At 53.5% G+C, this 9543-nt stretch overlaps 1 protein-coding gene across 6 annotated transcripts in view; it reads left to right on the forward strand.

Annotated features, from left to right (window-relative positions):
* Window positions 1–7957, forward strand: part of DCAKD (dephospho-CoA kinase domain containing) — a 26477-nt gene extending 18520 nt beyond the window's left edge. For all 6 annotated transcript variants that reach the window (XM_019665581.1, XM_019665580.1, XM_019665585.1 and 3 more), the window contains 4 exons: window positions 275–482; window positions 897–1100; window positions 4426–4513; window positions 7515–7957. In XM_019665581.1, the coding sequence (XP_019521126.1) occupies window positions 371–482; window positions 897–1100; window positions 4426–4513; window positions 7515–7806 (696 nt within the window). In that variant the 5' untranslated portion in view covers window positions 275–370 and the 3' untranslated portion in view covers window positions 7807–7957. The remainder of the gene's footprint in view (window positions 1–274; window positions 483–896; window positions 1101–4425; window positions 4514–7514) is intronic.
* Window positions 7958–9543: the final 1586 nt, after the last annotated feature.

Genomic DNA, 9543 nt, shown 5'->3' on the forward strand with positions numbered 1-9543 from the left:
CTGCATCGGAAGGGTACTGCTGCCTGCAGAAAGCACTTTCTGCTTAGCAACACCTGACCTTGTTCTGCCTGCTCAGCACTTTGCTAAATTTAGACTGTGTTAGTTTGCCTTATTTATGAGTGTTTTTCAAAGAATACTGGAGGCCTTTCCTGAACGAGTTTCCAGTTTCAGGATGGACCCAGAGCTCCCCAAGCCTGGTCAGACTGTGTCTCCCTTTCCTTCCTTTGCCTCACTCCCCCAGCCCTGACCAGGCCTGCTCTCGTCCCACACGCAGGTCCTTCTGGCCTTCCTGTCGTGGCCCATTCCAGTCGACTAAGCTCACCGTACTCCAGTGATTGTTCGATTCTGGGTCTGTAGTCTCCCTAGGAAGATGTTCCTGGTGGGCCTGACAGGGGGCATTGCCTCAGGCAAGAGCTCAGTGATCCAGGTGTTCCAGCAGTTGGGGTGTGCAGTGATTGATGTCGACGTCATCGCCCGACATGGTGAGTTGGAGGGGGCGGGTTGCGGGACTGGACACGGCAGCTCCCCTGGGCTTCCTTTCTTCCATCAGGCCACCTCACCTTTTTATAAGGCCTTCCAAGGCCTCAGAGGCGGGGAAGCCTTTCCCGTTAGCCCTGTCTGATGTCCTGCTCCCTGCACCATGCTTGTCCTTTCCTCTTTACCCCTCCCTCTCCTTAGAAGTCCCCGCCCCCCCTTCACCTCACCCTGTGACCAACAGGAGGGATTCTGTGCACTCTCCTCTCTTCCTTAACTACTTTCCCTCCCCTCATTTCCTTTGTGCTTCAATTGAAGGAAGCACCCCTGGGTTCCCCCATCATTTTGCCTCTGGCCATTCGGGGTCCTGAGGCTGACCTGGAGGCTCCAGTGAGTAACTCAGCCTCCTCCTCGTGTCACAGTCGTCCAGCCAGGATACCCTGCCCACCGGCGCATCGTGGAGGCCTTTGGCACTGAGGTCTTGCTCGAGAATGGCGACATCAATCGCAAGGTCCTGGGAGACCTGATCTTTAACCAGCCTGACCGGCGGCATCTGCTCAACACCATCACCCACCCTGAAATCCGCAAGGAAATGATGAAGGAAACCTTCAAGTACTTCCTCCGGGGTAAGACCCAGGGTCTGGGACAGGGGTGGGCAAAGCCCTCTCCTTTCAGGGCCAGGGCTCTTCTCTGCAGAAAAGTTGACCAGGGCAGCAGGGAGCTGGATATCCCGGCTGTTGAGTTCACATTGTTGATTGGCAACCCCTCCCCCATGCAGAGCCCCGTCCCAGCCCCAGAGGAAAGAAGCCAATGACCCCCAACTCTTAAGGAGGTTGACAATTTAATGAGAAGAGACTCTTGAGGCTTTTGAGCCATGATCCCCAGGAAGTAAGTTGTTTTTTCTAGTAGGGATGGGAGTAATCGTAGCGGATGAATAATGGGGTCATGAGACCTGAGTTTAAGTCCTGGCCCTCACAGTTTCTAGCTATGTGACTTTCAAGTGAGCCAACCCCTCTGCCTGTTACTCATCTGCATAATGAGGATAATAATGTCAACCTTGCAAAGCTGTTAGGGAGACAGAGTCCACGTCAGTGACTGTCCCTCACCACACAAATAGAAACCACAGTCAGAGTCAGATTGGGTGCTGGTCTTATGCCGCCTGGGAAAGTAAGTTTGAAGACAGGAAGTTAGGGAGGGTCCAGGGTGGCCAGGGCAGGTGGCGGAGCGGTTCTAAGAAGAGGGTAATCCTTTGGGGCTAGGGCTCAGTGGAGAGTTAGCCTGGCGTGTGCAGCCGGGACAGCCAGGTGCCATGCCAGGACTGAAAGAAGGGGAGAGCGTGTGAAATGCAGGGGTCTGTGGTCAGTTGGCAAGAACCTTCTGCCGCAGCTGTCAGCAGCCTTTCCCAGGCCATGTGCCACAGTTCAAGCCCTGTTCTTCAGGATAGTGTTGGGTAGGGGTGACCTAACACTTACTGTCCTTGATGGGGTCAGTCACCAGGAGAAGTGGGAGAGCAGAGAGCAGTGGCTTGGGATCAGGCAAGAGGCTGGCCTAGGGTCCCTGCAGCCTTTGGCACGTGTGACCTCCAGCCTGGGCCTCCGAGTTGAAGGCCTGGCTGCTTAGCTCCTCATTGTCAGTCATGATGCTGAGGCTTTCCTTCCTGAAGGGTTTGGGGGAGCCACCTAGGTTTTTTCCAGCGTTTGCCCTGTAATCGTGGCCAAACCCCCTATTCTCTTTGGCATCAAGTTTTCATGTACAAAGTGGGGAACTTCGCCTCACCCCCAGCTCCCTCTGGTCAGTACTTTCCTTCAGAAAGAAAGGGATGACTTGACAGACATCTGTGATGTTAACCCCCCCTTCCCCTCCCACCAGCTCTATCCAGTGGGGGTGCTGGCTCCGGGCATCCTCCCTGCTGGACCAGCTTTCGCTCTGCATCTCGGTACCTTGCCGCAGGCCTCCCTCAAGGAGGGTCTCTGGACTCTTTCTGCCTTTGTCCTGCCTCTTGTGTCTCTGCCAGGACCTCCTCCTGCCCCACACTCAGGAGGAAGCCTTCTGCCTTTCATTCCTGCTCTTTTGCATTTGCTCCCAGGCCAGTTGCAAGTACATCTGCAGGGCTTTGAGGTGACAGCGGCTTTCCCCTTTTGAAATTAAGCGTTGGATAATGTCACTCGCTCCAAAGTTCTCCCGCAGTGTCATTCGCCCAGCCCCCCCCCATCTCCCCAACCACCACCACTTAAATAAAAGCCAGAAAGCTCTTTTCAGCTTGATAAGGTGAAAAATGGGGACGACAGCTGTGGCTTCCACAGTCCCAGTTTTTCCCTGATGACTATAACAAATACAACTGTCAGAGTTGGTATAATCAAACGTCAGATAAGATCACCAGCTGTTGGGGAGGTCTCTGTGCAGGCAGACGGATGTCTTAATAGAGTCAGGATAGTTTGCAGAGCTTATCAAGCAGGAGGGATGTGACAGCTGAATAGCCCTTTGCCAGTGAACCAAAGAGCTGGCCACGAGCTCCCGAGAGGAGCCGAGGAGAAAGGACAGTGAGGGGAGAGGAAGGGATGGGAGTGAAGCAGGAAAGAGCGATAAGAGGCCCATAGAGGATCTGGTCTTGGCTCCTGTTCCGAGTTGGGAGGGGAGTGGGGGAGCCAGCACTGCCAGCCGCCTTCCCCAGGGAACAGTAGTATATAATAACCATCACTTATGGAGCACTTAGGACCTGGGTGGGGGGTGCTGAGTGCTCTGCCTGACTTCGCTCATTTAATTCTTCCTGTGAAGTAGGTAGTCTTTTCACTCATTTATACAGATTAGGTTTATCAAGGGGCCCAAAGTCGCATGGTGGGAAAGTGGGGGGGCTACAAACCCAGGTATGTCATCAGCACCCATTCTCTTAACCCCTTGTTAAACTGAAGGCTTCCTGGGCAGCACATCCTGGAGAATAGCACAACCCAGCAGTTTGGGTTGTCACGCCTGTTCCCTGCATCACCTGGAGCGCCAGTTTTTCTGTGACACCCTTGGAATTGGTGTGATATGTGTCTGGTTCTATGGTTGGAAGTGTTTGCAGTGGGACACCATCCAAGCCCGCGAGCGTGCCTGTCCTTGCCCCTCACTGCTCCTGGGCCCCTGCCAGCTTTATTACATCTACACAGGGACCACTGGCTTAAAGAGAACTGGGAGTGTGGAGCCCATGGTGTTTCTGGGCGGGCAGCCCGGGGATGTGCCCACTCACAGCTGGTGAGGGTGCCGCCCTCGACTGGCCTTGGCTTGCAATGGAAGAGCCAGCTAATGCCTTTCACCCCACTGGAGTTAGTTATTTAGTATCAGTCACAACAGACCTGTCCCTGTTGTCCCAGGCTGGTGGTCTGCCTCTGACCCTGTGAAGCAGCTTGTTCCCTGTTGGGGCTGCTGCTGCCGCCCCCATATGAGTCTTGCAGGGAAACTTTTCCCAGCCTCCTACAGTTCTGGCTGTGTCATTCCCTGCTCAGAAATAACTCTTTGGGTTTAAGGTCAAGGTGAACTCAATGCTTTGTGCCCGCCCTGACCACCTCATCAGTTTCGCCTCACACTGCTCAAGGCCTCCACTTCAGCCAGAGCAGTAGGACGTCGCTGCTCCTTGTGCTTCGCTGTCCCCCATTCCTGGAACGCTCACTTCTACCCGCTCATTTTCAAGTATCAGAAGTCCAACCTGCTTTGTGAGGCCAATACAAGTGCCATCCCTTCTACGAGGTCTTACCTGCTCATCCAGTCAGAAATGCCTTTCTGCAGCATTCTTTTCTGAAGGGCATTGGAACTGGCTAGCTTTCAGGTTATGCCTATCCTTGGAAGGTCTTTCCCTCTGCTGGGGAGCCCTCAATGGCAGGAGCCAATGGCTTCGACTCTGTTGCCACGCCTAACACATAGTCCTCAGTGTGTGCTTACAAAATTGACTTTGTGGCTTTCCCGGCTTTCCCCCAGGATATCGTTATGTGATTCTGGATATCCCCCTGCTGTTTGAGACCAAGAAACTTCTCAAGTACATGAAGCACACAGTGGTGGTATACTGGTGAGTGTGTGGCATGGCCTGACCTGACCGAGGCTGGAAAGAGGAGCCCTGGAGTAAGGCATGAGAAATGGCCCATATCACTACGCCCTTTCCCCACAGGGTGGCCAGGAGGCACACAGGTTTGGGGCAGCAGTGCCCAGAGCCCATAGAAATCAGCCTCCCGGTGCCTGACCCAATATGCCCCCAGGTAGGTCTCTAGTGCTTGGGAAGGGCTCCCCCTGCTGGCTGCTGGAGGTACTTCAGGTGCGAGGCCCTGCCCGGGACTACCATATTGTTATTCACTGAATCTGTTTTTCCTCCCCCAGCTCTTCTCAACTTTCCAGACAGCCCCCACATTTATTACTTCACTCAGTTTACCTTTCAACATGAGGTAGTTAGGGCATTCGTTGATACTTCTGAATTATAGAAGAAAAAAACTCGAGGGGGTCGGGGAGGTTTACAGAATTTGTCTGGGATCTCTCATTGGCAACACCTATGGACAGAAAGTTGCGGGGAGGGAACTGTCAGAGCCCAGCTAAGGAAGGAGCTTTGTTCTCAGAATCCCCCAGGATATGAAACAAACCAAAATTCAGGTTTGGCAAACAGAGGAGGATCAAACTGTCAGAGAAATGAGTCACAGCCCCAGTGAGCGAGTAGATGAGTGTCCCTGCCCCCAGACACTTCCTGGATGCCGCCCACAAGTGCAGCAAACACAGAGGTTGGCACTTTGGCTCTGTGGGTCTTTTGGGAACAGGGTGGCTCTCAAGGGACTAATGTGTGGGAGGTTCCTGGCACCCTGGAGGTGGAGTCTGGAGTGCTCAGTGCCCTGAGCATCACCCTGCCTTCCCCCACAGCTCCCCACCGTGGGCTGTCATTTAAAAGCCAGTCTGAGTCCACTGAGCCTGGTGTGGGGACTCAGGCACCTTCATAGCTCCCGCATGGGCCCATGTCTCCCCATGTAAACCTGCAACCTCTCTGGGTTCTTTGTTACCTATTTGTGAAAAGACTTATCAACTGAGGCCGAGCAAACTCCGTGAAGACTTGGAATTCTCTTTGCCTTGGAGTCTTAATACCACTGAAACTTTGTACCAATAATCCAAAAACAAAAGGGATGTTGAGTGTAGGTGAGAAAATAGGAGAGGGGTAGCTGCGTCTGCAGTCACCGGATGACTCCCCGCCTACCCTTGCCAGCTTCCTCCTCCTGTACTTTCCTGTGAGGCTGGTCTGTTTGCTAAGAGTAGAGATAGCTATGGCTCCTGGCAGATAAGTGGGGCTGATTCTGCCTGTTCTCCGGGAGATTCTCCAGCCCCACGCACCAGCCAGAGGAACCTTTGCCAGAGCCCTGGGTTCTGTTCATGCCCCACTTGCAGCACATGTGGGTGTAGGACTCATGAGAGATGCCAGAGGTATGAATGAATGATTATTTGCTTTTCATAAGAAGGATCTGCCCTTTACAACAATAGGGATCCCCCTCATGGATTCCTTTAACTGTCACACTACACCAAGTGCTTTTGTTGGGGGCATTTACCAAAATGTGATCATTCATATTTTTGAGGAATGTATCAATTGTGGAATAAGTGTTTAGTAAAAACCCCATTACCATAAATACCATCAGTTCTTAAACTAACCACACGGGACTATTTCTGAGCCCCAGGAAGGGCTGGCGGAGGTTCTGCCTTCACATTCCAGGAGGTCCTGTGGTCTAGGCCACACCTTGAGAAGGGTGTGCACTCAGGTGGCCCTAAGCTGTCTCCATTCTCTCACTCTGATTTTCCTAGCCCAGACTTGTGAGATCCCTTACTAAGGTTGGATATAGTCCTTGTTCTCAGCCATTGGCTCTATAACCTTGACAGTACGCTGTCCCCATAACAAAGGAAATCAGAAGTCCCAATTACTTTTCAGGGCCATTACTGATGCCATCCATTCTATAAGGTCTCTCCAGATCAGCCAGCCAGAAGTTATTTTCTGCAGCCTTCTGTTCTGAATGGCAGTGGAACTGAACTGGCTAGCGTTCAGGTTATATCTGTCCTTGAAAGGCCTGTCTTCACATCCCAGGAGGCCTTCTGGTCTAGGCCACACCTAAGAGAAGACCAAACTATAGTGATCAACTTGTCCCATCTTACATCTTGCAACTGGGAAACCTCAGGCCCAGTGACAAAGCAGTGAAGCCCCTAAGGGCAGAAAGCAGCTGCTGCCACCTTTCCCGTTGTTCCCATTGGGGGACTTAGGTAGTCACATAGCTAGAGGGGTGTTAGAGGTGACTCCGTCCTAGAGGACAGCTGGGCAGTTGTGTGTAGCCAAAGGCAGGCCAGGGAATTTCATGAAGAATGACCCAGGTGGTGATACCAGAGTGGGCCAAAGAGGTCTCCTTTAAATTTCCTTGGAGTTGAGCGACTAGGTCTGCAGTGCTGGGCCCTGCCTCAAGGACTGAGGGGATCCATTCTCAAGTCCTTGCTCTGTATGGAAGCACCTTGGGGCTTGCGCATCCCCCTTCATCAGTGGCATCAAGCATAGTAGCCACCATCTCAGCACAGCCCTTTTGCTCTAAATGTGCGGGTGGCAAGGAAGAGGGGTCTTTGTGGTGGCCCTGGAAGCTGTTTTTGATGCAGCAGGCCTGGCCCCCAGGGGAAACGCAGGAAGCGTTTAGCTTGCAGGCACAGGCCTTTAAAAAGTAAAGGTCACCCATCCAGTGATCCAGGATGTGGCCGATTCCAGGTGATCAAATCCTCCCTTGTTAGAACTGGGAATTCTCAGCCTTGTGGCAAAGCAGAGAGACGCCCGATGGCAGAAAGCAGCTGATGCAGCCTTTCCCCTTTGTTGATATCAAGGGGCTTATATAGCCCATCTTGCTACCAGGGTCCTCACAGAGTGGAGTGAGGCCGGGGGAGCCAGTGAACTTCCAGGCCTTCCTCCCTGGCTGTGGAACTAAAGTCAAGGAAGGGGCTGCCCAACCCTGTAACTTGCTGGTGGGAGGGAGGCTGGGGCCCACAACGCCTGAGCAGCCCTTTGGCCCTGTCCGTAGCGATCGCGACACACAGCTGGCACGGCTGATGCGGCGGAACAACCTGAACCGCGAGGACGCAGAGGCCCGGATCAATGCCCAGCTGCCCCTGAAGGATAAGGCCCGCTTGGCCCGCCACGTGCTGGACAACTCGGGGGAGTGGAGCGTCACCAAACGCCAGATCATCCTCCTGCACGCAGAGCTGGAGCGCTCCCTGGAGTACCTGCCGCTGAGGCTCGGGGTCCTCACAGGTCTGGCCGGCATTGCCAGTCTCCTCTACCTGCTCACCCGCTACCTCCTGCCTTCCCCCTAGTGGGCACTCCAAGGCAGGAAGCCCCAGACCTCCATCTCCTCGGAAGCTGAAGCTAGGTAATAAATGCATCCTGTTTCCTCCCAGCCCCCTCACCTCTCTATCTATCTGTCTGTCTGTCTATCTATCTATCTATCTATCTATCTATCTATCTATCATCTATCTCTATCTCTCTCCCTCCTCTCTCCCTCCCTCTGTCCCTCTCTCCCTCTCCCCGCCACCCCCTCTGAATCTGGACTGGAGCCCTGCACTGGGCTAACCTTTCTTTGCTGTGCATCCTGTCTGATGCAGAGAAATAGCCCTCTGTCAGTAGATACTCCCTCCCACCTTCCCAGGGCCCCTCCCTCTAAAACTACCTGCAGAACAGTGTCCTTGATGGGGTGTGTAAGCAGTAGTGGGAGACTGTTCTAAATTTCTTGTGGCTAGGAGTGAGGAACACTGTCCCTCTGTGGTCTCACCAGTGTTTAAAACTGGGGAGGTTCCTTAGACTTGGACCCCCTCCACGCACATGCCCCATCGTGGCCAAAACCTCCTTGGGGGACCATGGCAAATGACTTTGTACCAAGGGTTACCACCTTCAAACAGGACTTTCCCCTAGTTGATGCCCTGGCCTGGACGCAGTGAGGATTCCCTGTAGGTAATGTAGTATAGTAGCCGGCAGAGGCCGGGCCTCTTCTGGGATGACCCACTGCCCCCCACCTTGGTGTTTTTCCAGCACCTCTATCACCCTGCTCACCACTTCCCACCACTCTACCTCCCATTCCATGTACTCCTAGCCCTGAACTCTTGGTAGTCCGTGTGCACCAGGCTGTTTCTCGCCTCCGTGCCTTCGCCATGCTGTTCCCCAACCTGGAAATTTTTTTTTTTTCTACCACTGACTGACTCCCAGCTCAGACACTGTTTGAAGCCCCAGGCTGTGTTATGTGCTCTGGGATCCCACCACCCCTGTATTTTACCTGAATCCACAGTATAGTAATCAGCCCAAAGCTGGTTGGTCTCTCCTACTAGACTGTAAGCCCTTTGAGGGCAGGGACTGTCTTATTCATCTCTGTGTTCCTGGTACAGAGCCTGCCTCACTGTTGGTGCTTAATAAATTGTGTTGATCTGAAATGCCGTACTGCCATGTTCCCCTAGCACCGTGGACCCATTGAGGTTCCCAGACTTGGCTGATACCATGTTGGTTACGCTTGGCCTCCTCCCATACTGAAGCCTGGGCCTCTCACTTCCCAGGGCCCCAGAAGGTAGTTGCCCTCTGACTTCTGGGGCCCCAGGAGGATTCCAGCTAGGTCCAGGTAAACCCTTGTGAGAGGTGGGTGGAGATGCTGGGGCTGCATCCCACCCCTCTACTCCATCTTCCTCCCGCAACCCCATTAGACCAGTGTGGACATCGGTTTTCCCTTGCCAGAGCTGGCAGACCTGCTGATGTGCTGATCCTGTGGCCAGCAGCCTATTAAGGCCAGAAATGAGTGTGACAAATGCGAATGCTGTGATGGCCATATTTAGTGCCCCCTTTCCCAGAGCTGCTCATACCTCAGAGACCAGCTCATTAACTCACTGCAAACCCCCAGGGGCAAAGGCTAGGCCAGGAGGTTGTGAGCTGTGGAGTGGGGTCCAGGGCAGGATGACAAAGGCAGAAAGCAGCTGCTTCCCTGGTTTGGTGGGACCTGGCAGGAGGGGCAAAAGGAGGAAAGGTATGGACCCCTCAAGGTCCCTGTTACCCCAGTCATTGAGAATATGACT

The sequence above is a fragment of the Hipposideros armiger genome, unplaced genomic scaffold (genome assembly GCF_001890085.2).
Source record: "Hipposideros armiger isolate ML-2016 unplaced genomic scaffold, ASM189008v1 scaffold_447, whole genome shotgun sequence".
In the NCBI taxonomy this organism is placed as follows: domain Eukaryota; kingdom Metazoa; phylum Chordata; class Mammalia; order Chiroptera; family Hipposideridae; genus Hipposideros; species Hipposideros armiger.